The sequence below is a fragment of the Lactuca serriola genome, chromosome 3 (assembly GCF_051521515.1).
Source record: "Lactuca serriola cultivar US96UC23 chromosome 3, Lser_US96UC23_V15, whole genome shotgun sequence".
In the NCBI taxonomy this organism is placed as follows: Eukaryota; Viridiplantae; Streptophyta; class Magnoliopsida; order Asterales; family Asteraceae; genus Lactuca; species Lactuca serriola.
Window position 1 is genome coordinate 77,361,138 of NC_136410.1, and position 26,524 is coordinate 77,387,661.

At 32.1% G+C, this 26,524-nt stretch overlaps 2 protein-coding genes and 1 long non-coding RNA gene across 4 annotated transcripts; all 3 read right to left on the reverse strand.

Moving 5' to 3' along the window:
• Positions 1-427: 427 nt before the first annotated feature.
• LOC145092692 (uncharacterized) lies at positions 428-2,940 on the reverse strand. The gene is made up of 6 exons (XR_013702614.1): positions 2,596-2,940; positions 2,205-2,379; positions 1,629-1,775; positions 1,353-1,544; positions 1,006-1,257; positions 428-925 (listed from the first exon to the last, which is right to left on the reverse strand). It is a non-coding gene; the product is annotated as an uncharacterized LOC145092692 (long non-coding RNA).
• Positions 2,941-8,240: 5,300 nt separating this feature from the next.
• Positions 8,241-10,253, reverse strand: LOC145092693 (Ubiquitin-like superfamily protein). The gene is made up of 7 exons (XM_079030662.1): positions 10,112-10,253; positions 9,940-10,018; positions 9,789-9,850; positions 9,419-9,561; positions 9,127-9,343; positions 8,808-8,980; positions 8,241-8,461 (listed from the first exon to the last, which is right to left on the reverse strand). Exons 1-6 carry the CDS (start codon positions 10,112-10,114, stop codon positions 8,813-8,815), a joined length of 672 nt encoding a protein of 223 aa, XP_078886788.1. The 5' UTR covers positions 10,115-10,253; the 3' UTR covers positions 8,241-8,461; positions 8,808-8,812.
• A 2,985-nt stretch (positions 10,254-13,238) lies between these two features.
• BAT1 (bidirectional amino acid transporter 1) lies at positions 13,239-22,555 on the reverse strand. Of its 2 annotated transcripts, none has more exons than XM_079030663.1 (7): positions 22,340-22,555; positions 21,117-21,377; positions 15,112-15,130; positions 14,594-14,995; positions 14,222-14,511; positions 14,008-14,137; positions 13,239-13,855 (listed from the first exon to the last, which is right to left on the reverse strand). In XM_079030663.1, the coding sequence occupies exons 1-7, from the start codon at positions 22,489-22,491 to the stop codon at positions 13,496-13,498; spliced, it is 1,614 nt and encodes a 537-aa protein (XP_078886789.1). In that variant the 5' UTR covers positions 22,492-22,555; the 3' UTR covers positions 13,239-13,495. The 2 variants fall into 2 exon arrangements, with proteins under 2 accessions (XP_078886789.1, XP_078886790.1); XM_079030664.1 differs by lacking the exons at positions 21,117-21,377; positions 22,340-22,555 and adding exons at positions 15,421-15,681; positions 15,778-16,544.
• Positions 22,556-26,524: the final 3,969 nt, after the last annotated feature.

The following is a 26,524-nucleotide window of genomic DNA, read 5'->3' on the forward strand; positions in this document are numbered from 1 at the left end:
TTTAAGATTCCCCACTCAAGCACTTTGTGTCTGCCACAATTATTCGTTAACCAACTTGGGAAAAGGTCTTCCAAAACAGATTTTACCAGTCAAAACATCTCTGATCTTACACGTAAAAATATTCTTTTATGACATTGATATTATATTATTCCCTTCATTTTATATCAAATTTTAGAGGAAAAATAATTAAAGATTTAATATAAAAGTTAAAGAATAAACTTTTACATGGAATGTATCAATATAATTCATCCATAGGTTCAAAATGAGATAATCATCTAAATATGAAATCTAAAGTATTTGAATTGTAGGTGCCATCCGCTCATCCTTAGGTTTAAAGTATTAATGTGTATTTTAACACATTTATAACATAAAATATTATAAAAATGGTAAACTGGGGAACAAAAAATAGATTATCAAAGACTAATAATTAATTATATAATAATATTTGCTATATATTAAAAAGTGGTACGATAAAAAAAAGAATATGTTTAAATATTTAGATATTGTGTTTTAGTGTATAGCTAGGGAAGGTTCCCGCGGGATTGGATACGCCATAGGAATGCACAAAAGGGAAGCATTTTGTCTTGTCTTGTATTTGCTTATTTTTTTAACTGAAACAAATTATACCAGTTTGAAGTTCATTGTCAGGAGTTTCAAGTTCACTGTCAGCAGGTAATTATTTTTAGGATGTTAAAGTTGATACCCTTAGGAACAGTGATTTGTTCCTAATGGACCACTTATATTTTTCTTTTAATCCTTTGCTACGTGTTATGTTCTGCCACATAGAATTGGTACATGTCATCTTATGCTCACACCTTTCACCGCCTCTGCATCTTTGAAGTTGAAACAAAGCATGATCTAACTATAAGTATAGTGTCTTTCAGATAAAGATGCTTGTAAGTAAATTGATTTGAGATCTAGATACCTGAAAATTAGAAATCAATGGGAAATTGTTACACTTTTCAGCTGTGAGTGACAGATTAGGAGAAATGAACATATACTTACAGGTAAGTTAACGTTGGTATCTGAGCATGTCTAAATGATTTCAATAGCATCAACAACTATTTATCTTCTAAAAAAGTCATCTGAACTTGCCATTCTTGCCAAAAATGAGAGGCAACCACATTCATGCCCCCCTGCACGAACAGGACAAACTCTCTTGGAAGCATCATGAAGAGCATTTTGACATAGATTAGTGGAAAAGTCTCCATGTAACTTTGCATTTGCTTCATTTGTAAGCATTTTAGGCTTCAAAGTCTGCACCCACATCCATAAGATCACAAGAACTTACTAACAACCTTAATGCCAATTTTGTCACAAATTATTGTATACAATGCAAAAAGACTTTGTACCTGGCACCAAATAGACTCAATGATTCAGAAAAGATCCCTGACTCGATTTTCTCAAGTTGAGATGTGAATGTTCTTGTTTCTTGTCAATCGTCAAATTAATTCGTGACATCGGACTTATTGGATTGTTTATTTCCAAATGCTTGGGTAATCATATCCCTCAGTACAACAATGTTTGACCACCAAAAAGTCAGCCTGCAAATGCAAAGTAGGTACTCAATATCAATCCACAATATCAAGAAGCAAAGATAACATATCAATGCAAAGTGAAGTAAGTACCTTGAAACATCATTCCCACAAGACATGGAAATCATATTAATCCCTGATACAATGTTTCTAGCAACAGACAACCGCTTGCTTGCATACCAACATCTGAAAAGTGGGATTCCCTAATTGCCCCAGTGAAACACGCCTTTTTCCAATTACCTACTCATAAAAATGATCAAATTAAAATAAACTTCAAAATAGAAGTTTCTTCTGTGTAAACCTTACAGAAAACATGAACCAACCGATAGTAGTTTTTTTGAAAATTCGTAAGGGCTTTCCATGGAACACCTAGACTGCGTTGCTCTAGCAATGATATGAATACACTTACAACTTCAAACCAAACCTTCACCCATTCAATTGAACATAAAATATGAGATAACAATCAGACTAAAGCTTTAAAAAAAGACCAATACTCAGAATTAGAAGATGCTTCACATATGTATTAATATCGGGTTAAATTTACATAGAACATGAGAAGAAATCTACCGGTGGTTAACTAAAATTTAGAATTATGGAATTAGGGTTGGATTTGTGTGTCTAATTGAACAGGTTGGAACATAATACACACAAATCTTAGTGGATCCGTACCTACACTGATTCCAGAAACAACACTGATGTCGATCTCTTTCATCAGCCTCAATCGACCGCCTCAACTGGTCAACTAAAGCAATCAAGCAGCTCCCGTCGTTGATTTTTGTTCGGTTGGTAAACAATCCCGATACACCTAAAATTGAAAAATCCAAGCACTTGTTGAGGTAGTTACCTGGAAAGATTAGAATTAGCAGTGAACGGTCCATCATGTAAGAACGAAAATAACAAATGGTTTGTTGCCTCTGGAGTATTCGACATATGACAGGACTTTGGAAGAAGCTGGTAGCATGAGTGAGCCGGAGATGAAGCAGTGGAGAAATCAATTGATTACTTGAATGCTTTTGGGAGCGGCTAACCAATTTAGGGAAATTAGAATGCGAATGTTTACCTTTGATTTGGAATTGTCGATTCCATGCATACGATTGCGATGAACAACAACGTCAAGCCCATCCCCCTAAATCAAACCCTAGAACCCATCGACTGAAGCGGTAGAAGAGAAAGAAGATGAAAATGGAAGGGAGGATAAAGATCTTATTTCCGAAGCGTTCGTCACCAACAGGAGGAATGAGATCAGGCAGAGCCTGGGTAACAGTGGTTCGTCGTAAGGAAAAGGAGTCGGCTTGAGAGACAATTAGAGCAAAAGGCAGAGAAGAATGTAGAACGGTGGATTATAGAATGGGAGGCGGTGGAAACATAGAAAAAAGTGTCATGGGGGTGGTGAGTTGTCTGAGGAGATAACACGTAGTAGTGTGCCCTGGCCTTCACGTGGAAACCACTCTCTTAAAGAACGGAAAAGGACAAAAAGAAGTCGAAAAGAAACCCATAAAACCAAAAGGAAAAAAGAAAAAAAAATCTCCACCAACCACAAAAGAGTACTATTCATCTTGTAGTTTAAAATTAGTATATATATATAAATTGGAGTAAAAAAATATATTAAATCTAGGATACTCACAAAGGTGGCTAAAGTAAAACATGAGCCATTTCCGAAATCCCTAAAGCTTGTTTTATGTATTTTACGGTCGGGTGTATTCGGTAAAATTAACTGGTAGTGGGTAGCTTGTAGCTTTTAGAATTTTGTTAAACGCTGCATGAAATAACATTTGGATTTGAAGCGTTTTGTTTAAACTAAACGTTAAAAGCTTGTAGTGTCAAACAAGACTTTATGTTCAAAACGGAGCGTTTTGTTAAACGCTAGAAGCAAGAAGCTCTCAAATGCTCCCACACGCTCTGTGCCGAACACGCTCATTGTAAGATTAGATCGACATTAGAAGATCCAATAAAAATGGATTAGTTTTCAAATTTATTTACAATGTTTTGTCTGTGCAAGACCAATTAAATTTAATATGGATTAAAACATCTATGATGAAATTAACTCTAATTTTTTAAGCATGAAACATAATTTTTATTGCTGCAAACTGCAAAAATTAGAAAAAAAACACAAAAATGGAAAAGTGGACAAGATAATTGTGATTATATACAAATAAAGACATAAGATCATAAAGAGAATAACATAAGTGTCATGATATTATGGTTAATTTAAGATGATAAGGTGATACTAAGTGAGTCTTTTTGCCTCTTATATGAACGAAGTTTTAAGGTTTCATTAGGATTGTATCGTGTTAAAATCAAAATATCCTCTAGTTGGGACCTTAAGGTCGCAATATACATCTTGTTTCAGATAGATACTATTGTGTATTAATAACCTCTGTTGTATGTATTAAATTTTGGTTTTTAATGTTACTTTATTAAAGTTTATGCTTTGATATGGAATTTTAAATGACTAAATTGCAAAAATGGTCCATGTAGTTGATAAATTTATGTGATTTTGATCCAAAAAGCTTTGTTGTTGTGCCAATGGTCCAAAATTGGATCTTTTTATAGCTTTTGGTCCCTCACACCAACATTCGTACAAATATGTCGTTACATGCAATAAAGACAAGGGTATTTTCGTCTTTCCACATCTATGTCATCGATTAGCGCCATTTTGATGTACATACATACGTCTGAGTTAATGACCTTTCACTCTTTCCCCACTAAATCCTTTCTTAATCAAAAAAATCCTAATCGTTACTTAATATCTTGCGTTTGGTCATTTCATTAAATCGAAAGTTCGTTAGTTGAGTATGCTCAAAATGTGGGATATTAGGGCAAGAAATAGGAGTTTTGATGCAATTCGGATTTACAGTAATGTACTCTTTTCTTATACATTCATTTGAAAAGAATAAAAAGCTTTTATAATCTGTATAAAGTAATGTTTTTTTTGGTTTGGTTCATTATTTTTTACTGAAGGATATCCCACCATATTCACCATTGAGCTCTATCATGGAGGGAGGTTCACAAAATTCCTAGGGATAAGATACATTGAATGCAAGAAGCAGTCAATGGATGAATGGAGGTGGCAATCAAGGAGGGAATGGAGATGGCATTCATGGCAAGAGTTAGTGTGTTTAAAAACTTATATTATGGTTTGGAACTACTTTGTTGTCATTACTTATGTTTGTATGTAGTTGGATGTCTTTTGGATGTAATGGTTGAACACATTTGTCATGATTGTATTTTGGTCCTTTAGCTCTTTTGGCCATGAATTTAATGTCAAACTTTTGTGATTGTAAAAGAATGATATTTCTGGTGTATTTTTGATGGTTTTAAGAGGACCACATTGATGTTTATTAGTTATGTTTCGTAAGAACGTGTTTAATGGTTTTTGTAGGCTTTGATGAGTTTGTTATGAAACAACCAATACACATGAAAATTAGGCTATGAATACATTACATTGTCATTGAAACCATGCAAGGGGTAAACGTTTATGAATTTGTCCAAAATAACCCTAATTCGATATTACAATATCAAATAATAAAAAACAACCACATTCCCCTATTATAATATCATAATCCAAAAACACCCACAATTCCATAGAACAACATGGGTCCCTAATTCCTAAACCCTAATTGAAAAACATCCAAACTACCACAAAAGTACCCAACTTGTAAACAAACAAATTTTAGTTAACATTGTTGATGTTTCTCAATAATCCGGGTATTATCACCATAGATCTTGCACACATTGGAGGATCAGTCCATCTTAAGAATCTTCATTTGGAACCCTTCAAGAGAAAAAAAAAAACAAAAAAAAATGAGGGTAAAATACCAAAATGGAACACTTACCTGGCAGGAATGAAACTTCGAACAAGGTTTCTTGATGTCCAGGAGGTACGAACCACTGCAACCCTGCCATATAAACACACCATCATTTCGATTGTTGATGTCTAAGAAATTTTGAACACAAAGGGTGAGTAGGGAAGAAGATGAAGCTCATGTAGGTTGAAGATAGAAGAGTGAGGTATGTACCTACTATATTTATTTTAAACAAGGTTGAAAAATCGGTCCCTATGGGTGGAAAGACGAAAATACCCTCGTCTTTATTGCAGGTAATAGTAGATTTGGACGGAAGGTAGTGTGAGGGATCAAAAGCAATAAAAAGATCCAATTTTAGACCATTAGTGCACTAACAAAATTTTTTGGACAAAATCCACAAAATTTTGTTAGCCACAGGGATTGTTTTTATAATTTTGTCAATTTTAAATCGAAGACGGTGACATGTACGCCTCGTTCCCGAGTTTAGCAAAAGAAAAGAAGAGAAGAGAAAATAAGGTCACGAGAGAAAAGAAGAAAAAATAACGGAAAACAAAATTTTCTTTTGTGTTCCCGAGTTGGAGAGAAATGGAAGGAAAATTAATCATTTTGTTCTTTCTTTCTAAATCCTTCCAAATCGGAAGGAAAGTTAGGAGGGTAAATGATCCTTCCATTTCTCTCCACTTCCTTCCACTTCCCTCCTTTAATGAAACTTGGAAACACCAATTTCTTTTATTTTATTTTCTTTTCATTTCCACTCATTTTTTTTCCTTTCTCTCGTTAAGTTAAACTCGGTAATGGGGTGGTAAGGATAGACAACTACAATTTAGCATAAAGTCATTTTCAGAAAATGAAATTTAATTGCATACAGAATATATACATAGTAAATGTTCACAACCACTACTATGCACATATATTATTGCAATTGAATAACTTTTTTAAAGATGTGGTCCACCAACTAATGCTCTATGTTTAAAATTAAATTAAGTGCTAACAGTTCAATATATAAATGAACTTAGGTAGAAAAATAGGTGAACATGAAGTTATTTGGATTAAAATCGAACATAAAAGAACGACCTGAAATTAACTTGTATGAAACATTAAATTTAAAAGTTTAACACTTGAAGGCTGAGAACGTAAAATTTTGATATGATGCATGAACATCTTTGTAGAACATTCTTTTTGTTTTTCTTCATGTTAAAACTTAGAACCCATTATTTTTCCATTTAGCCCAATAAGCTAATATATTGTATATTAAATAGAAAAACAAACAATCATAAGCTTAATCGTGAAAAGAAACACCAACAAAACTTATTTGGTGTATATATAATATTCTGAACTTTTTATGTTATATGTATACATAATAGATACATAATTTAACTCTAATGTATAAAATTATTTTATTTGTAATCAATGAATTTTTATTTATAGAAATAAAATATTAAATACAATAAAAGTTCATCAAAGCCAATATAAGTTACAACACAAATGATATTTTACAAAATAAAATCATATTTTAATTATGATGAAAAATCATATCATTATAATCTATAAGTTATGGAAATAAAACCACGATGAAAAAAAAATGTTGATAACGAGTAAATATTAACAAAATGTAAGAAGTTATATTCCTTAAGCAACATTCATTTCATTTCATCAAACGATACACTCTTGTTTTCTTTATTCGTTAATATAGGGTTCAAGGTTGTGTTTGGGCTAATGGGTTTTTTTTCAGGTTCCAATCAACCCGAATCGACCTGAGTTGCTATAGCCACCATCACCAACCCCACAATGGATTGGTATTTTATCCTATAAAATTTTCATCTTGGGTCTTGGCCATGAAGCCATGAACCCACCCATAAATGATAAATGTTTTATAAAAAAATTAAATATAATATGTGGAAACCCTAATAAAAGCGCTTGGCATATATAATATTACACAAACAAGACAACAATTTATTTTAGGTTAATTACTATTTTAGACAAATTTTCTTAAAGCTCTTTTTGTATTCATCTATAGACGACAAACTTCAGGGCACTAACATAATAGCACCTAAAAGATGTCATTTCATCTGAAATGAAGAAACTACACCTTTATTCTACATTTAAAAAAATATATAGTAGTATCTTTTAATCAAAAGTTAAATATTAAAAGGGCGAATATTCTTTTAACCAATGGGCCGAACGGGCTACTTTTCCTATTTGGCCCATTACGTGGGGTTTCTAAGTTTTACTTTCTCTCACTCTACTTTATTCTTTATATTAATATTAATCATAAAATTGAAGAAAATTTGAAATAGTCCAACAAATTATGTGTGTCCGATTAATTAGATAATTTATTTATTTATTTAAGTTGAGGTTCTTAAACAAATTTCTTTTGATTAACCGGCTATCACATGTTTATCACTTGCGTCAATTTTTTTATATTTAATTTTGATTACTAAAACTTTTTTTTTTTGGTACACGTAAGTTCCTGCACCAATAAAAAGGTTAAGTTTCTTGGTTAGTATCTATTAACAAAATTTTCAAATCACCAATCAAACACCCCAAAAGTATCTATATACAATGTGAAATTCAAACCACAATTTATCACCTTTGACACCATGTACAATTAACACCATTAATGGTCAGCTCTTTGACACTGATTATGGTTGTCAAAAAATAATTTTACAATCGATGCTAATTTTTGCAGTGATCATGGTTATTTTGAACAAGTTTTCTTTAATGGTGGTGACTTTGTTAAATGCATATCTAATTTTCAGCCATTTCTCGTGAACGTTTCTTTTACAAAACACAATGGTTTAACCAATCAAAATCAGTTAAGCGAATCATACTTAAGGCCCTATTTGTGTATTCTATGTTATTGTGACAAAAATTGCGATCTCTTGTCCTACACAAAAAAAAAAACGAATCAGCATTAGCATTTCATGAGTTTCTCTCTCACAACCAAAATTGTTTTTGATTTTGTACAATTCCAAAAACAATCATTCGAAGCTATACAGGTTGTGTAACAAAAAAACATAGTCACAAAATAGTAACTCAGATCATTAAAGTATCATATGCTCTTCACAACAAAAAAAAAATTGTTTGCATACAATATAAAAGTCTCTGCAAAACACAAACCTGAAATAGAACATAAAACAATCAGAAAGAGGAGTTAAATGATTGTTTCTAGACATAAAAGAAAAAAAAAACGAATATAAAAGTTAACATCAAGTCTTTTAAAGATAAAGTGAGACTAAATGACCATTTTACCCTTACACTTCCACAAAACAAATTTCACATAATTCATCAATTTTGGCATGAGAGGAGTTGGGAGGAAAAAAGAAGACAAATAGGTAAAAAAGAAACAACTATACCCCAAATTAACTTAAACAAACAGCAATATATATCATTAATTCAAAGAAATTAAGAAGTAAAAGAGAGAAAGATTATAAAAAACAGATATCAAAATATAAAATTTGGTTACCTGGATCAACTTGACTTTACACGGACCTCAATTATGTCATCATCTTCCATGTCAAGACTGCTTGGAGTATTTGAAGGGTCAATTTTGTCCCCATCAAAGGAAAACACTAAGCTTTCTACCTTACGATTTGCTTTCTCAGCATACATTTTGAAAAGCTTCTCAAATTTATCATCCTAAAAAAAAGTGAAAAAACAATCATGATGGGACTAATAATGATCTTAAAACACTGAATCTCATAAGGGGATTGAAAGTATTAGAAACATTCATGAATGATGATGTGATATTTTGATTGTGATTTTAGCATGAAAGAAAGAGTTACCATGTAGACACGAAACTGTTTCATGTCTTTTTTGTCTTGGATGGAAATAACTATCTTTGGTCTTTCTACAGCAGGTTTTAATGGCTTCTCAATAGGAATAGGACTTTCAGAAGAAGAATCCATTGAGGCTTTAAGATCTCTTTTCACAGACTCTTCAACAGTTCTTAACATATCTTTAGCTGATTCAGTAAATGACATCAGCTCCTGTTTCTTCAGCCTACAAATAAGAACTTCAACTGATTAAATAGAAGCAAAAGTCTACATAAGGATAAAAATATGTCTTTAAATATACCTCAACTCCTTTATAGTTGAATTCTCAGATAGCTTTTCCTTGTCAACAACCACCTTGGGTGGTGGTTCTAGCCAATCCAAATCATCATCATCACCACCACCATTGATATCAATTACTTTACTTGTATCTTGTACCTTCTCTACCTATCCAATCCAAAAAAACACAAAATCCTCTACCACTTTAAAAGGATGAAAACTTTGATAAGACAAAAAGAGATGAATTATTGAATTCAGGTATTGCATATCCTATCCTATTGCGTAGGTATAATCAGGGTTCTTCCAAAGAGAATGATAAAACCTTTCAGACTTCAAATTTAAATACAAATTACAAACTGAAGCTGCTTATGTAAGTAGAAAAAAGAAGAGCTTACAGCTGATTCAGAGGATTTCCTGCGTTTAGAAGGAATCAATGTAGAACTATCCAATGAATCATCTGCATAATCATTAGTAAGATCCAATTAAAGATCAAACTCATAAAAAATATTTCAACCGACATTATACAGATATAGAAAGAGAACGAACCGTCATCGAGGCAAACGACATCCAAAGGCTGAACACGACTGTAATCAAATAGAGGTTCGAGTTCTTCCGTTTGTTCCGCCTATTTTCATGAAAAACAAAATTTAAAATCAAATTTTGAAACCCTAAAAATGATTTCAGGATTTCAAAATTTTGAAAAGAAGAAGAATCTCACCATCTCAAGTTATGATGTTCTTGTGTTATGTTGATAGATCGCTACTCCTTTGGTTGATTTTTATCGAGAAATACGCAATTTTATTTTTGAAAACTCCGAACTGAATAAGACCTTTCTTTTATATCCCACGAAGAAGTGAAGAACAAGTCTGGAACTGGGTCATCAAACCCAAAGCAAGTCAATATGGGCCTAAAGGAGGCCGTTTCCAGATCATATATTCGGATTTCCTATACAATCTGATTTTGATATATTTGGATCGGATCTTAAGTTTTTATAATTATGTTTATTATTAATTGGTCACAATTTATTTTTTAATAGATATTTTTTTTGAAATATTCACATATACAATCAATCAAATTGATCTTTTTTATTATTTATCAACAATCTAACACAACCCATATTTTATATAAAAGGGTTAAATATAAAAAATATATAATATTATATTTTATTTATACCATGAGTTCCTGGTATTCCTTTTTCAAACATATCATCTATAAATGAATTATTAAAAAAATTAAAATACAAAAATACAAAACAATGAATATGGTTTTGCCATGTGTCATAAATGTCGTTGTGATCATTCTTCACCTAGCGACCTAGATTGTGATCAAAACGTGTAATCTTTTTTATTTTTTTTAAACGAAAAATCTAATTTATTCATATGTTAACATAATACCTAATTTTACTTATATTTACGACGGGTCTTGAACCTTCGACCTAAAAAAAAGAAGAGCATCACCTCATACTGCTGGGTCATAAACCATTTGATCGCAACATCTCTCAGTATACATGGTTTAACAGGTTTATAGGATAAACTCACTAAAATAGGCTTTTTAGGCAACCATATTAGGACCATATTTATGAGGAGTTTTTGGGTAATCTAGTGTTTTATATTTATAAGAAAATAGATATAAAAAGCTAATTTGTAACTCCACTTAAATATATGTGTATTATATTTTAAATACAAAATAAAAAGTAGAAAACCAAATATATAAACATTAATATCGGAAATCATTGGCGAACTACGTGGGCTAAACCAAATGAGTTGTACCAAGGTAAGAAGCGTTCTAAATGCCATCGAATAGTTTAATAACATCTCTTAAACATCCACAATGCATTAAATTTATTGGAGTTTAATAGATTCATACATCATCATTTGACTTACTATATAACTCTACATTAATTTTATCGAGTTCAATAGAATATATATTTAATAATATATATTTAATAGTTAAAATGTTTCATTTTCCCATTGAAGATGTCAATGACATTGAACCTCATATCAATTGAATGCCAACATGACATACCACAATGATAGAGTTTAATCCATTGAATATCAATTAGGCATGTCACCTCATTCAACTCTTCTATTGAACTCTGGATTGTGAATGCTCTAAGGATAATACAACTTACTTGATTATCAAATAGTTAAATCTTTGTTGTCCTGATTTTCATAAATCACTAGTTGTCGAAGGCTCGAAGCAGTTGAATGTTTACACTTCTTGGAACACGGATTTTGTAAACGTGTCTCATAGATCATCGTTGTACAAATACTATTTGTTACATGTACAAATACTATTTGTTACATGCAATGCTTTATTCACGTTATCATTTGTCTACTATAAATTGTATATTGGTAGTTTGAAATATGTCCGACATTTACTACACGGTTGTACTCTAACTTTTTTCATAAACAATAGACATGAATTTCAGGGTTGGTCATGAGAATTTAAATATCCTTAAATGCTCAGGACCCCAATTTTGATCATGATCCAATGTCTTTTTAAGTTGGTTACAAAAACGTTTTCTATTCGGTCAAGCTTGAGTCTTCTATCTTCAACATAATTTGTAATTAGATTTGACTTAAAAGAAAGGATATAGATTCTCATCATATGTTATACCAATTAACCAGTAAAACTTAGGAAAAATCAAACTATATTAAAAAATGGATGTTACACAATCTAGTATTGACATAGATTTGCTACGCTAATAAATATTAGTTTCTGCGAAAAGATAAATTATTATCAAGTGTTATCATCAAATCTATTATAGATTTTGACACTAACACATTCAGTGGTGGAGCTTTGGGGGGCCATAGTCAAAATTTTATATTTTTGGGCTAAATATGTATAAAGTTAAAGCATAGGGACTATTTATGCCAAAAAAATCATGGGGGGGGGGGGGGGGCACAACCCCCTAGCCCTATGAAAGATCCGCCCCTGAACACATTATCATTGGTGAAGTTATTTTGACCCGTACTCATGAAGCTTGTTATGATGTTAAGATGAAGTGTAGAGGTGTTTCCACCGGTGAACACCGACCTAAAACCTAGTGGTTGTCTTATGGAATGACTACTTTCTGAATGGTCACAGAGGTGTTTGGGACTCTCTCTCAAAGGTAATAAACATGTGGTGGAGTGGCAACATTGATAACATGACATGTTTTACAAGTGATTATAGCGGATAGCCTAATAAATAAGTGAAAATCGAGAATACCAGATTAAAAAATAATCAAGATTATTAGAATAAAGAGCATTTTTACTGTTCCAGTGACACCAATACAATCATTACCTATCTATTAAGTTTAGTTACGTCGTTTATTGCATTTCAATTGTTAAATTGTCGCTTATTGCATCTCAATTGGTAAATTGCCGTTTATTGCATTTCAAATGGTAAGGATTATAATTTTTATTTATTTATTTATTTTGCAACTGCTATATCCAAATCCGTTTTTAGAAATTCCAGATTTCATGGATACTACACATACAGATTTTGACATTTTGCCATTTATTATTAACGGATTAAATGCAATAAATGGCAATGTATGATGTATCTTTACATGTTCATTTTTATAGTTTTTTTGTATCGCAATATCTATTTATTTTGAAAATGTCGTTATAGCAATATCATAAAAACAACATCAAATAAAAAAAATGTGGTTTAAGGGCATGAGTTTGAATCCAGTAAAAGTCTTTTTTTTTCAAAAAAAGGAAAAAAAAAAAAAGAAAGAAAGAAAATGCTCCTAGTAAAACTTTCAAATTACCATGATTAAAAAAAATGGAATAGAATAATATATTGTCTAAACTAAAAAATACCTAATATATGAATTAGAATGAAATATGGCATCATACTATGAAGAACATCATATGATATTTTCAACTACAAAGTTTAATAAACAATTTATCATTGTCAACTAACCACATGACATATTATAAATTCTTTTTGACATAAGCATATCCTACTTGTGAAAATACGATATACATAAAAAAAGCTAATTTCATTCTCGAATTTGCCTATACCTATACGAATATAGTTTCCAACATAATACAAAATATCAATATACAAATACCAATAACAAAAAAAAAGTTAATAATAATAACTCCCGTCAGACATCTCCAAGGGTACCCATATTTGTTATAGGACCTTTAAACCAATATCGGGCATTCACAATCCAATAGGAGACCACAATAATAAAAAGACCACCAACAGCAACCGGCGTATAGTTGAGGGTCTGATCGGTAATTGGGTATGCAACAGGCAAAGAAAACAGCACTGAAATGGTGGCCACCCAAAGAACCGCTATCCAACCAATAATCACACCGTATCGCCCTAAATGGAAAGGCCCTGGAACAAATGATTTACGGGCTAATGTCACCCTAAAAAATATTGGTAAAGCGTACGCAATGTATAACCCAATCACGGCTATTGATGTCATCGCTTGAAATGCCACTATGCTTCCCAAAGACTGCAACAATTGTATCACCACACAATCAACTTCAATAAATAAACACAGAATTAACTTGCAATATGATTCCTTTAGGATTCAAAACCAAAATAAATAAAAAAAACGGCATACCAAGTAACTAAATAAATCGATTGTTTTTTTTTATGACATACCGTAAGGGCCATGCAGAATGATATGAAAGCCGAAAGCCAAACCGCATATATAGGGACCTCATGGTCGTTAACTTTATGCCATAATGATGAAAATGGCATTGCTCCATCTCTTGAAAATGCATAAACCATCCTACCAAATAACATATATATCCACAATTATTTATTTTTTCAAGACACTACTTTATACTTTATCAATACAGGACTTAAAAGTTACCTTGAATTGCTTGTGAGTGAGCTCATGGCACAGAAGAAAATGGCGACAGCAACAACAAGCAAACAAATGATACCACCGGTCCCACTTCCGAATCTACCCTTGAAAGCTTGATAAAATATCTCAGCAATGGCGTAACCACCCGCATCATTATCTGGGCTTAAAAGGCTTGGAATATCAGTAACCGTGAATGTTATTCCAAGCAAATATCCCCATCCAACAATTATAGATATTCCAATAGAACTAATAATCCCTTTTGGACCATTTATATCCGCACTCTTCGTTTCCTCCGACTGTAATATTAAATAAATAAATCCCAAATATAAACAACTGAGCAGTATCTGACCAGAGATAATAAAGTGAAAGGAAACTAACCATATGAGCAGAGGCATCGTACCCTGTCAATGTATACTGGCTCATAAGCAACCCTATGAGAAAAATGTAGGGTTTGCTACTGATTCCTGCTTCGTTATCTGTGTTAAAATGTGTAAAAACGAATTCGGCACTTGCTCTTTCTTTTGCTACTACGGGTATGCAAATCATTAGAAAAAAGACTCCTAGAATGTTCCAAACAGCTGCGAGTTGACCAAAGAAGGATAGCCATGTGATTGGAAGACTGTTTATGATAGCATGTACTAGAAGAAGGCCACCATGTATTGCAAGAACTATGTATTTAGATGCTACATAGCCACCTCCGTTTTTCCCACCCGTGCTCAGAAGAATGATCACTTCAATCAACTGAGCCAGTGAAAAATTTACACTTGTTGTCACAGCCCACTGCACAAGTACAATTCTTTGTTCAAATTAAACAACTCTGAATTATTGAAAATAGTCTAGAAAGTTTGTCGGATATAACAAGTGAAACCTTAAAGATTAGGGACCACAAGATTTACCTGTCCTACAATATTATACCTGCAAAAGTAGCCAAAAAGAGAGGATATGATTAACCGTTTGCTCAAATATGGATAACATGAATATAAAAAAAGAATACAAGGGGTCCATAACAAAACTATATATGATCATATAATCTCAAAGACTAACACAACAACATTATTTCAGTAAAATCGTCTAAAAGAGTTGTGGTACATGACAATTCACAACGCTTTCATATACTGCGGGTGGTTGTTAATAACTTAATATTGATTTGATAGTTGATAATATTAAAATAAGTAGTGATAAAGTAATTATAATAATAAGAATACCAGCCAGTGATCCAAGAGGCAAAGGGTGCCCAACTAGGGCCAGCAAGTTTGGCACTCCAATAATAAAGACCACCGGAAGTTGGGTAAGAAGAACAAATCTCAGCCATTGATAAACCAACAGCCATGGTGAAGGCACCAGCTACTAGCCATCCATAAACTAACACGACAGGTCCACCAAAATTCAGCCCACTATTGTAAAGTGTCGTTATGCCTGTTAGCACCGATATAATCGAAAATGAAAACGCAAAATTTGACAACACCCTGCAATTAATTTCCAAAAATACCCCCAACGCTCAAAATCTGGATCATAGAATCGAGATAGATGATAGAATAAGGGTTTATGAGAGAGAGTATTACGAGAGGTCGCGCTTGAGTTCTTGTTTGTATCCCAATTCGTTTAAACGAGAGTGGCCTGAATCTTGTGGGTGTTTTCCGTTTTCATGTGATTGGATTGAAATAACATTCTGCGAACCCGTCATTGCACCAGATAGAAGAAGATTTCAGAGAGGATTGAATTTGTTTCTACTTCTACTATTTGTTGGGTTGGGGTTTCTTAGTAATGATCGGTGGTGTTTTGTTGTGTGTGATGAGTGGAATTTGTGATTTTGGAAGGTGTTGTTGAGTATGATTTATGAAAGTCAAACTCTCATTTCATGAATCTTTGAATTTGTGTATTATATTATATTATTATATAATATATATAATATAATTATAAGGTATGAATTTTATATGTGTGGAATCTAATGTTTCATTGGGGGAAGTTAAGAGTTTTGGTCAAACAAGGAGAAGGAGAAGGAGAAGGAGAAAGGGGAGCCACACCAGTCACCACAGGCCAAGTTGATGTGAAAAATCAAATGTTTGAGGTCTGAATATGAATAAATGATTCTGTCATCTTTCGTTAGAAAATAAATAAATCAAAGAATGGAAATTATGCATGATTCTTTTTTGAATGATAGAAGGCATTTACACCTTTTTGGCCCCACTAAATTCTCAGGGATGAATGATCGGTTCATGTCCTCCTTTAAAGTAGATTTATCTATCATTCTTTATTGTACACGATCTTTTAATCCAATTATACTTGTTGATTTATTAACTATGACAACATGGGCATATAATTCGTTTTTTATTCTTGTCGTATGATTTTTAAATATTCTGTTAACAATTATATATTAACAAAATAGATAGAGTAAATTACACGAATGGTCCCTATGGTTTGGGGTAATTTGCAAGCTTGGTCCCTAACTTATTTTTCTAACTCGGACCGTTCTTACTGTTTGTTTTTGTTTCCCGCTTGGTCCCTGTCTAACATGAAAAGACTATTTTGCCCTTACTGGTTTTTTTAATAATTTTTTTATATGATTACTTATATAATTATTAATATTTAATGATCCCATCCTCTTTATTCCTCTACCAAAATCACCCCTCACGCTTCCATGCTGATTCATTTTTGCCCGATAATTTTCATTCGACAACTACGTCTTCTTCGTGTAAACCGCCACCAAATAGAATCAAATCAAATACAATTTAATCAAGATACAACCAAATTTTAAACCTATGTAATCAAATCTGATGAATCTCTTGAAACCATCATCAACGAAATCAGAGTTTTCGGTTTTCTTCTTGATAAATGTAATAAAAAAAAACTTGAATCAAATCCATTCCCAATATTTGAAATTTCCATGAAATCTAACCCGATTTCATGGATTTGCAACTCAGTCCCATCTCTTGGATCTACAACTCTTATCTTAATCTCCCCTGAGAATCAATTTTAGATGGTAAATCAGTGCCAGTAACCATATAAATTTTCAAGAAGAAAACCTGATGCTAGCAGTGAGGGAGAGTCGACTGAAGTCCGGAAGAAAAGGCGATTGTTACCTTGAATCTCTGATTTTAGATGACAAATCCTTGAATCCGTGATTGTGAAGTTTTGATTTTTCAGATTGGGTTTTTTTTGTGGGTTTTGGTATCGATGGTATCTGAGAGAGAAAGGGATGGCCTGAATTTGGAACAGAGGTTAAGGGGTGAAGATGTCGAACATAGGGCGGCAGTGGGAGCGCCGACAAAGATGGACCTGCATGTTGTTGATGATCCAGTGGAGAGGATATGAAAGATCGCCAGGGTCTCTTTTCCGGGAAGTAGTAGCGGCGGCCGGTGTCCCTTTTCCAAGTTGTAGCAACGACAACGAAGGGGTGGTGATAACAGATGTTGTCGGCCATCGGAAAGAACAAGAAAGCATCATCGATCTGGATTTGCAAGGAGGAAGAGATACAGAGATACATCAGGTGGAAAACGAGAATGAGATGAAAAGGGTGAAAGATGAGGGTTGTGGGGTGGGATGACGTTGGGTTTTGTTTATTTAATAATATAAATAAATAAAAAACAATAAATTTAATTAAAAAAATTAATGAGGGCATAATAGTCTTTTTAGGTTAAATAGGGACCAACCGGGAAACAAAAACGAAAAGTAAGGACGGTCCGAGTTAGAAAAATAAGTTAGGGATCAGGCATGCAAATTACCCTAAACCATAGGGACCATTCGTGTAATTTACTCAAATAGATATCTACTTTATTATAATTATGCGGTATTATTTAAGATAATATTTGGTTTAATTCATAATATTTGGATAATTGCATTTGTTTCTTAATCAATTACGTAAGATATTACTCCGTAAAAACATTAAAAAAAGGAATCGTATTTGTAAGAAAATCAACATAACGTTATACATGTTTATAGGCGTCAACAAGTAATCGTATATTTGGATTGGACTATCTACAATATATAATATTATCTTTTAAACGTGATGTTGTCAATATTTTTTTAGTTATATATAGATTCGGTAGGTAATAGTCAAATTGGTACAAGGAGTTGGTAAAAAGGAAGAAAAAAAAAGGATATGTTACATTTAATTTATTATTCAAAAAAAAGTTGCATTTGATATTGACACTTCTGAATAGTACATTAAGTCGTTATTTTGTCGATGACTTCCACTAAGATGCTCTGTTTAACCTTTAATCTTATTCCAAAACATAATTATTCGGCAAATAATAACGACCACAGATTATCTCCATTATGATCTTTACTTACAATTTCTATTTGTTCTCTTTCTCTATTGCATATATTCTTATAAGTTACAATAATGCAACTACATGCTTTGCTGTCCCATTATTTTGAATCTTTTCAAGTTAAACGATTATACATCTAAATTGACATAAATATTACTACGGTTTTTTGTCATCAATTTTTTTTTTTGTATTTCAATATTTTAGTTATTATGTTTGTATATTTGAAGTTGTAACATCCCAAATTCAAAGTAATATGGTAGTCAAGTAAGTAACTTGATCAATTTATATTGATGAAATGCATCTCTTCAAATGTAGTATGTTCCAATCATTCTATTGATGATACACTAATTCGAGTATATAATGCGTTCTCATTCTTCATTCAATTTTGCTAGTGGTGGATTTATCACCATTCTTCATTTTCCAACTTTTATAACAAAATGGGTTTTGCAATGCACTAAACAAAGAATTTAGTTTTGGTATCTCATTCCCTAATTGATTTGATTAAATTATATGCGATGCAAAAACTATTGTATGTACAAATTCTTTCCAACACATAATATGCATAGTGAAATATAATTGTTCCTTATAATTACATGCCTTTCTTAATAATGGCTTGCAATATATTTTAATATTCTATCAAATATTATTTTCAATCCTAACTGTTGCAATATATTTTAATATTCTAATCGAGCTTAGTGACACAGGCTCGAGCTTGAACTCGTTTAATAAACGAGCTTAATATTAAACTTGAGCTCGGCTTGGGCTCGTTTATAATCGGTTTCGAGTCGAGCTTTTAACAATCCGATCCGGAATAGCTCACGAGTAGCTTGGCTCGTTTGCACTCCTATATTCGAACATAATGAAATACAAGTTTGCGCATCAAATAACATCATCAATGCACTTTTAAAATGTTATTATAACCAAATATTCAATAAATGTCAAAATGTTTCTAACCCAAAGGTATTAGATTTTTTTTTTTTTTTTTAATTTATGTTTTTATGTTGAGAGTTCAAGTCTCATGACATAAATGGATTTAAGAGTAGTTTATGATTACATTAGTTTTTCGTTCCAAAAAATACAAACTAAAAATCCTTAACAATTTTGTATTGAGTGGAAGACGAATTTACCGATCAGAACAGCCTTAGCAAATTGATTTAAAAATTATGATTCGATTCTGTATACGCCTTTATGATAATCGAATTTATTTTGGATTTAATAATAGATGATCTTAAGTTTAAGTTTGATAACATGTAATAACAGTCATAAGCATGTTTGTTTGTTTGATGTTTTTTTTGGGGTTATTTGATAATAATATTAATAAATAATGATGACAACCATTCCAATTTATTATATTATATTTGATATCGTTAACAGATGTATTTTGGAAACATCTGTTTTTTTTAATTAAATTTGATATGAAAGGATTTATATCAAATTAAACTATCATTTAAAAGTACGATTTATTCATGAACCTGTATTCTGTCTTACATCCTATTTTTTAATTATAAAATGTTTATTATATAATTTAAAATGTTGATAAAAATAAAATTTCACTTTCAAGATTTTTTTAAATATAAGTTCAACTATTTCTTCACATTGTTTTGGTTTATAACATTGTATTGTTTTTTGACCTTTACTATATTTAATTTACAATTATAAATCGTGTGTGAAATGAAATGTATAATATTTCATGAAAAGGACTCCTTAACAATCACTTTTGGCGATTTCAAGGACCACAAATGTTGGGCAGGTAACGTTTTAATATATCGATTCCTGATTATAAAATTGAAATTTTAAGCGTGAGGAACGTGTGCAAACAGTGTCCACTAACATTATCTTTTTCTATTCATTAAAAAAAGAGTTCCAAATTACAATGACAAAATTTTGCTTTCCATTTTAGCCTTTTATAATTATCAAATAGTTATATACTAAAGCAAACGATAAATTTCATTTTAGCCTTTATATTTTTGCAAAAAATAATAATAATAATAATTACATCAGAGTTTCTTCTGAGTGGTTAAAGCTTTGAATTCTATAAAATAGGTTCGAAAATCCATATATAGTCTCAAAAATTTAACTAGTTTTCATGAGTTTTGATGTTTTTTTCTAATTCCTTCTTTAATACTTTCAAGAGTTAAACAAGTTTAATGATGATAATTCCTTTTATTTTAAATCAACATTTTCTAATCTTCTTAAATATCTTTAATATTTTAAAAGATACATAACTTAATAAATCCTAATCGAGAAACCAAAACAGAACCTAAAAAAAAAAATCAAAACCAATAAAATAACCAAAAACCCAAATTCACAAAATTATAAAGTTCTATCTAATATACTAATAGGGCTCAATAGTAAATTCTAAGGATAAAAAGGGCCCAATTTCTCAAAACCATTCTCCCAAACTAGTTAAGGAATCTTCTTGCTCCAACCTACAACCATTATTTTAAATTTTAATGAAGGGTCCATAATCAACCACCCAACATGCTACTTTCTAGTTTCTAGTTTCTATATCGACATATTGTGTCATTCATGTGCAACTATCTATAGTCTATAATACCTAATATGAAGGTGGAATAAATAAATAAACAACAGAAAAATGAGAAATATTAATGGCAGTTATAAAGAGTACTAACCAACCAGTGAGCCAAGAAGCAAAAGGACCCCAGTCATTGCCACAAAGCTTTGCACTCCAGAAATACAGCCCACCGGCTGTAGGGTAAGCAGAGCAAATCTCGGACATCGATAGGCCCACCAACATCGTAAATAGGCCCGCTATTAGCCATCCGTAGACCATACTTACTGGCCCACCGAATGCGAGCCCAGTACTATACAATGTGGTTATCCCCGTGATTACAGAGATGATTGAAAAAGTTACAGAAAAGTTGGAGAGTAACCTACATATGAAATTGATAAAGGATTTAGAAAGAGTTTTTGAGATAACTTGAAAACCAATCCTGCTCATTAGATCTGAAAATCTTAATGGAAGCATGAATGTAATCTTTTTTCTTGTTTAAGTTTCTTTTAACCATATTCGAGATTTTAAGATCTAAAGTTTATGTTTCTGCATTTTAAATCCACTTTATGTTTGACTATTTGGATGAAAATGATAAAGTAACTGAGTTTGCCCAATATAAATTGCTATATTTGGATCTCACCTTTTTTCTATTCTCCAATCAATCACCAAGAATATGACAATTGACAAAATCTATAAAGTATATTGTTTGAGGAATTATTAGTTGCAAAAGTTTCACTACCTTAACATAATTTGTTCATGAATTTGCTCTTATGAGAACCTTGGGGTATGATGAATGTTTGATGAGTTAATCAAATAGCAGATAACAAGAAATAGCTGATACACTTTTTATAAAACTCAAGAACACCTACAACAATGGCAGATTTTTAAGTGGTTAACTACATGATGCTAAACCAGGATTTGTTTGTTTGATTTATTTTTATTAATTGTAGAATAACTGAAATTGTTTGAGTGTTTGTATTACCAGAGAATACCAGGATGAAATTGAACGAATTACCGGAAAAAACGCGATCTGCTATCGAAAATACAAAAATATCGTAAAAAAGCCATTTCGGGAAAATCAAATATCTTTTCTATAGCTTTCTCGTGAATTCAAAATCCACAAATTGAATACTCATCAAATCTACCAATGCGATTCATAAAACAACGAGGTTCAGCAAATTCAAACTTGAAATTTGTTATCGCATTTATAAATATCGGATGACCTAACTTTTCAAAAACAAAGAGGCATAAATTTAACTGCTAATAACATCAAAATGAGTTCATTGTAAGTTCATATATGGAGGAGATTGATGACGATAAGGAGGACGTATAATTACTTACGAGAGACTGCGATTTAGTTCTTGCTTGTAACCGAGCTTATTCAACTTTGAATCATCGCCGGAGCCGATGATTTCGTTACTAACTCCGGCACCATCACGAAGCCGGTGATAGGAACCTGCATCATCTCCATAAGTTCCGAGCCTGTTTTCCATTTTTCTAAATTTTGTTTTTCGGAACAGGTGAAGTGTGTGTGTGTATGTGTTGTTTTCAGCAGAAACTGACTGGTTGAGAATATATCCGTGTCAAATTAAATAATACTATTATATTTTCGTCACTATATATAATGTAAATTAATTTATGATAATTATACACTCATAATGAAAAAAATAAAATAAAAAGGCAATGACCATAACTTCGTTTATTAATTTTCAAGATTAAAAAAAAAAAAAAAATAGGCATTGGACCAGAATAATATGACTTTTGCAGCTTGATATCTGTAAAAATCTATCAATATATGGAAATATGTTTTTTAATAAAGGTATTCTTTTTTCGCTACAAAACGATGTCGTGAATCGTGATATACTCTTGTATGTGGAAATGTGTATAGGGTTTGCCGGAAAGTCTTTATGGGCTGCGAAAATCATATTATGGGCCTAGACAAACGTGTATGTTGTGATCCCCTCTATTTAAGGGGAAAAAAAACATTTAATATATTTTTTTTGATTTTCACTAACCATAGGAAATTTTCTCTGAAAATATCATATGGACTACGAAAAGTCTTCGCAGAAATGGGCACGAAGCGACGATGATCTACGAAACCGTACGTGTTGACTACTAAAATTTCCGTAGGGTCATATGTGAAAATCTATATATATTTTTTTTTAAATAGAACTGAATCTCCAAAAATCCCATTTATTTAAGAAAATATATATTTTCTTATAGATCTAAGATTTTCGTAGGTATTATCTGTGAAAATTTTACATCTTAGGTTTCTGTAGGTACGTGTTGACAATTTTATATGTTTTTTTTGCATGAGAATTTTAATAATATATGAAACTCTACATTTTCTCATACAAATATGAGATTTTTGCATGTAGGATCTGCAAATGCAAATGAACATCAATTCTACTCCAAATCGATGGTGGTGAGACTTAAGTGATGAAGGGGATTTCTAGGTTGCTATTACTAGGCAACATATAGACAACCTAGTTTTACTAGAGATGGATATGGTGACTAAATTGTGTAAAGGTGTTCCTATGAAGGTAAACATTTTCTATGGCGAGCCATGTTTGATTGTTTACCAACTCACCTAAACCTTTCAAAAAAAAATTTAGACGTGCAAAATATATTTTGTCCGATTTGTAACCTAAGAGTGGAATCTAGTAACCATATGTATGTTCACATGTCACATTTCTTCGGCTATTTGGAGACTAATTGAGAGGTGGTGTGATATTTGACTCCACATCGTGATGAAAATACGAGAATGGCTTTTCAAGCTCGATGATGCAACAATGGTTCGAAAAAATAAGGAAAAATTGGACGTGGCGATTTTTACTATGTGGTGGATGATTTGGAAGTTCCGAATAATGTTGTGTTCGATTCTTGCATAATGCAGATTTTTACTTTCACTTTCTTGGTTTAAGCATAAACGCTCTAAATATGTATGCTAGAGAGGTTGTTAAAATCTCTTTATATTTTTCCTTCCGGTAATTTATTAGAAGTGTGTTTTTTGTCGTTGTTCAAAAAAATCTTATATATGTATGAGAAAGTAACTAATAAACTATTTCCTAGTTACTTTTAACATTTTATTTGTAAATGTAGCATAAATACATATTTAATAGTCATAAATGTAAAGATCAATGCGGGTAATGTTAGACGGGCTATAGACCGTTTAACACGACGACCACTAGAGATGAGCAACGGGCCAAACCCGGACCAGACCGGCCCGAAGACCGAAAATCGTGAATTTTCTTACCCGAAAACCGGACCGTTTTTGGATGTATCGGGTTCGGGTTCGGTCCGGTCTCGGGTACTAAACCGGGTTTCGGGTTTTGGACCGAACTAGGCTTTTGAAATTGGTACAATGCGGGACTTTAGTTAGATCACGTGCAAATGAGGTGTCTACAAAAAAAAATACCAACCTTATTAACATTTGGAACAAATAAAAATTACACTATTTAGCACAAAAACTACACTTTTTATAAAAAAAATGCATATTTTAACAAAAAAAGAAACAACATTGTTAATAAAAAACTGCATTTTAACAGCTTTTTTGTGTAAAAAACAACAAAAAACAACATTATTTATAAAAAAACTGCATGTTTTTATAAAAAAATTTGCATGTTTTTATATAAAAAATTTGCATGTTTGAACAAAAAATAGCATGCTAAATACTCTCTTTCTTGTAAAGTGAAAGGAACAAACGTTGATCAAGATTTATAAATAATGTTACAATAAAAACATCAAGTTTTATACATAATGTTATATATAACATTAACTAATAATTCAATATCCTTATCTATATATTTTAAGGAGAAAAAAATATCCGGTCCGGTCCGGATTAAATCCCGTATTCCGGGTACGGTCCGGTCCAAACCCGAAACCCGATTAGTGGTAAAAACAAAACCTGAAAACCGGCCCATTAATATGTATATCTGGTCCGGTCCGGGTCCGGTCCCGGTTTTTTTCCGGTCCGGGTCCGGTCCCGGTTTTTTTCCGGTCCGGGTCCGGTCCCGGTTTTTTTCCGGTCCGGTCCAGTCCAACGGGTCATATGCTCATCCCTAAAGACCACTTGAGTTTTTTTTTTTTTTTTGAACGACAAATCTAATCTACTCCTACACTACTCCTAATTCTCCACCTATGTTCCTCACAGGACTTGAACCCTCGACCTCAAAGAGGGAGGGCAACACCGGATACCGCTGGGTTAGAAGCCTTTTGGTAAGACCACTTGAGTTATGATGGAGAATATGACAAATAAGCATACTATTAGATGACTACATATTTAATGACCAGATGAGTACACTACTAGATTAATTTAAATCAATAAGAACACGAATCTATACACAAGAAGAAATGGTGGAGAAAATGACATACGAAATCAAAAACAAATGTTCTATTTATCAGGTTGTTTGATAAAACTAAAGCATTTAGCGTTGAATGATTTCAATTTTTTAATGCTTTTGAAAATACAGAGTTCTTTAAACCATTTAGCGGTCGTTCAGAAACTGTATAAAAACATTAAGTACCAAAAAATTCAGAGACAACTGCTGGTTCCATTTAGAAGTTATCAAAAAATCCTAAATCGAAAAATTGCTATAAAAGACAAAATATTGTCCTAACTCTGTCTCTTAACACTACTCTCCAATGGAGTAAGTGCAATAAAAAATGTTCACGTACTTTCTATATTAGAGATGAACATTGGGTAGGGTCACATCGGACATGATTGGCTGTGTCATACAATGTGAGAAGTTTGTGGGGGTTGTTTTCCCCGAAAGATCGCAATAACAATAAGAAAATGAGATTAAGATGGATGTGCAGTTTTCTATAATGGGCATGAATTAATAGACAAGTATTCCTTTGATTTAAGATATTACTTGCCATAGAATATAAATTGCCCAAATAATTGGTTATAATAAAACAAATTATAGCGAGTAATAGTGAACAACTAAAATCAATTATTCACGTATCATTAACAAAGCACATGTGACATGGGCAGATGGGCCATGGCTAATCACAAAAGATGCAACCCATACACTTTTTCTTAAATTACATGAATCATCCTCGTCGAAGTCTCAAAATCTATGTTTAATTTTTATTTTTAAAAATTAACTAAGATCGTATCTAATATCATAAAAGGTTGTGTGTTTCATCCCTTGTTAGTTTAAATTTGCACGTTTCATTTTTGAAAGATGAAATGACAATAATGCCCTTTTTAATTTCTAATTATTATTAATTAGACAAAACTTCAAAAATGGTCCCTGTGGTTTCTGAAAATATCAAGTTTAGTCCCTAAGTTCAAAAAACCTCACAGATGGTCCCTGTGGTTTCAAAACTTTTAACATTTGGTCCTTCCGGCTAACTCCGTTAGCTTTTGGCCGTTTAGTGGAGGGTATTTACGTCATTTCGCTGCTACAGGGACCATTTATGAAGATTTGTCTTATTTTAAAAAGAAAAACTAATTATTTAATATTAAAGGGACCCACCTCTCTCTCTCTCTCTCTCTCTCTCTAATTTCGTCTGTATCAA

Bases quoted from the DNA above. Each gene is read 5' to 3' on its own strand.
- LOC145092693 (XM_079030662.1), bottom strand. The intron at 9,851-9,939 runs GTTCGTTCTCTT...ATGATTATGCAG, and splicing joins TGTCGTTTGCCTCGATGACG to ATGATTCATTGGATAGTTCT. The intron at 8,981-9,126 runs GTAACTCTTTCT...ACTTTTTTTTAG, and splicing joins AACAGTTTCGTGTCTACATG to GATGATAAATTTGAGAAGCT.
- BAT1 (XM_079030663.1), bottom strand. From the start codon at position 22,491: ATGGAAAACAGGCTCGGAACTTATGGAGATGATGCAGGTTCCTATCAC. The intron at 14,138-14,221 runs GTAACTTTTAAG...GTTATTTGGTAG, and splicing joins TCACTCACAAGCAATTCAAG to GATGGTTTATGCATTTTCAA. The intron at 13,856-14,007 runs GTATGTCATAAA...CAATTGTTGCAG, and splicing joins CATTCTGCATGGCCCTTACG to TCTTTGGGAAGCATAGTGGC.